At 37.9% G+C, this 2434-nt stretch overlaps 1 protein-coding gene across 1 annotated transcript in view; it reads right to left on the bottom strand.

Annotated features, from left to right (window-relative positions):
• The window catches only part of LOC137657541 (uncharacterized), a 7558-nt gene extending 7028 nt beyond the window's left edge, over window positions 1-530 (bottom strand). Inside the window, exon 1 of the mRNA XM_068391875.1 lies at window positions 1-530. This exon is cut by the window's left edge and continues 237 nt beyond it. Coding sequence (XP_068247976.1) covers window positions 1-530 — 530 coding nt within the window.
• Window positions 531-2434: the final 1904 nt, after the last annotated feature.

Here is a 2434-nt window from a genome sequence, read left to right as displayed (position 1 = left end):
CCATCCTCTCTTAATAATCTATAATTTTCTTCATTTAACAGCTGTTCAAAATACTCTTTCCATCTCTTTATAATGCCCTCCTCCTTTCCAAGAACTACACCATCTTGATATTTTATTTGTTTGATGTGTGTAATATCTTTGGTGCTCTTATTTCTAGTTTTTGATAGCTTGATCATCTTGTTTGATCCTTTCTTTATCCCCAGCTCATTATACACATCATCATATGCCTTAGCCTTAGCTTGAGCTACTTCCTTCTTCACCACCTTGTTTTTCTCTCTGAACCTCTCTCTGTCTTCCCTTGATTGTGACTCTTCACATCTCTTCCTTTCCTCCTCCCTATTTATTACAACTTTCTCAATTTCTTCACTCCACCAACAACTCTCTTCTTCTGCCCATATAATACCAGATGTCTCTGCTAGCAGTTCCTCTCCATGCCTTCTCATTACTGCTGCATTTCGTGTCCACCATTCTTGAACATCTTCAATTCCTATATCAATATTCGCCAATACACTCCTCCTAAACTCTCTCATCTTATCTCCTTACCTCACTAGTTTGTATCATTTAATTTTCCTTATCCCTTTAGCTTTAGCTTTTCTTTCCCTTTTTAGACTTAAGACCAAATATAGCAGTCTGTGTTGGGGGGCTACATGGTCATCTGGGATAACCTTGCAATTTCGATCTCCACCAGCTTTATCCTTTTATACAGGAAGTAGTCTATCTGGGAGCATCTTCCCCCCACTCCTATAAGTTATTGGGTATTCCCTTTTCTTCTTAAAGAATGTGTTTACTATTGCCATGTCAAATGACACGGCAAATTCCACTACACTCTCTCCTTTTGGGTATCTCTTCCCAATTCCATGGTTCCCATGTACCCGACCAATTGCCCCATTCTCACCTCAAACATAGCCATTCAAATCTGCCCCCCACTATGACCCTCTCATGTTCCTCCAGTTCTTGCATTACTCCATCCATGTCTCCCCAGAATTTTCCCTTCTCATCTTCTGTGCAACCAACTTGTGGTGCATATGCACTTATAATAATCAGAAACTCTCCTCCACAACACATCTTCAAAATGATGATACGGTCATTCTTTCTATGCACCTCTATCACCGCATTTTTCAGCCCACCAGACAGTACTATGCCAACTTCATTTCTACATTGTTTATTTGCTCCGCTATAATATAGCTTATATCCATCACCCAATTCTTTAGCTTTTCTTCCCTTTCATTGTGTTTCCTGCACACACATAACATCTACTTTCTTTTCCCTCATTAAGTCAGCCACTTCTCTACCTCTCCCAGTCATGGACCTAACATTAAACTGACATATTCTGAATTCAAAGTGAGCTCGCTTCTTTAGCTGCACCAGCTCCTGATGCAATAGCCCTTGCCTTATCACAGAGTAAGGGTGATGTCTCTGTGCGTCGTTTACAGAGTACGCCCTAGTATAACCTCTTTCCTTATTTCGGCTCATTCCATTTAAGGTTTTGGCACAGGTTTTTACAGTCAGATTCCATTCCTGACACCAACCCTCCCTATTTATCCGGGCTTGGGACCGGCACCCATTGGTGGCTAGGTTCTTTTGTATTATGGTGATCTTAACCTAAATAAAGAAAATATGTACATACAGTAAAAACTATATGTATCTCGTCTTATTACTGGAATATTTCATTCGTATATAAACATAGTAGTCCAGCAGATATGTCAAAAAGATGTTCACTTCCGGAAGAAAGCATGAAAATTTGTATACAGGGGTTTTTAGTATGCTGAATCCATTTCTAACCAGATCCACGCTGGCAAACTCAAAATTAAGAATTCCAAAATGGCCGCCCTGCGTATTGCCGATTTTGCTATTTCATCAGAACATTGGTTCTTTTTGACCTAGAAACATGATCTTAATTTAGATATATAGGTTTTTAGGGTCAAGGAAAGCAATAGGACTCCTTAAAAAACATAAAATGTAATTTAGAACAAAATTCAAGATGGCTGCCCTCCATGCATAATGGAAACCAGTAAACTATTTGTCTATTCGGCATATAACTACTTCATTCACCTTTTCACTGTTATTAATAGGTTTTGGGACAAGAAATTCAATAAAGCATTTTGATTCCTATAATATGTTCACCAGTAAAAAAAATCTAGTTACAGTTTAAATAAATTTTGATGAACCATTGAAAGCAATATTGTTCTTTCTCGTAACGCACAAAGAATAGAGATGTACACTTGTCATTTTCTTATTATATTGGGAATATACATTGGACAAATGGTTTTACTGAAACAGTATTAAGATGAAAACAAAATATTGAAATGTTTTATAAATTTTCAAGAAATAAACTTAATCTAATCGGTCAATGGCCTCTTCACATTGTCCACCACAAAAACACAGCTGTGTGCACGGGAGGCTTGCTTTAGTACACTGACATCTTCCTGTGCAC

Source organism: Palaemon carinicauda, chromosome 18 (genome assembly GCF_036898095.1).
Source record: "Palaemon carinicauda isolate YSFRI2023 chromosome 18, ASM3689809v2, whole genome shotgun sequence".
Taxonomy (NCBI): domain Eukaryota; kingdom Metazoa; phylum Arthropoda; class Malacostraca; order Decapoda; family Palaemonidae; genus Palaemon; species Palaemon carinicauda.
The sequence above is the reverse complement of the archived record's forward strand: the minus strand, read 5'-3'. Positions and strand labels throughout refer to the sequence as shown.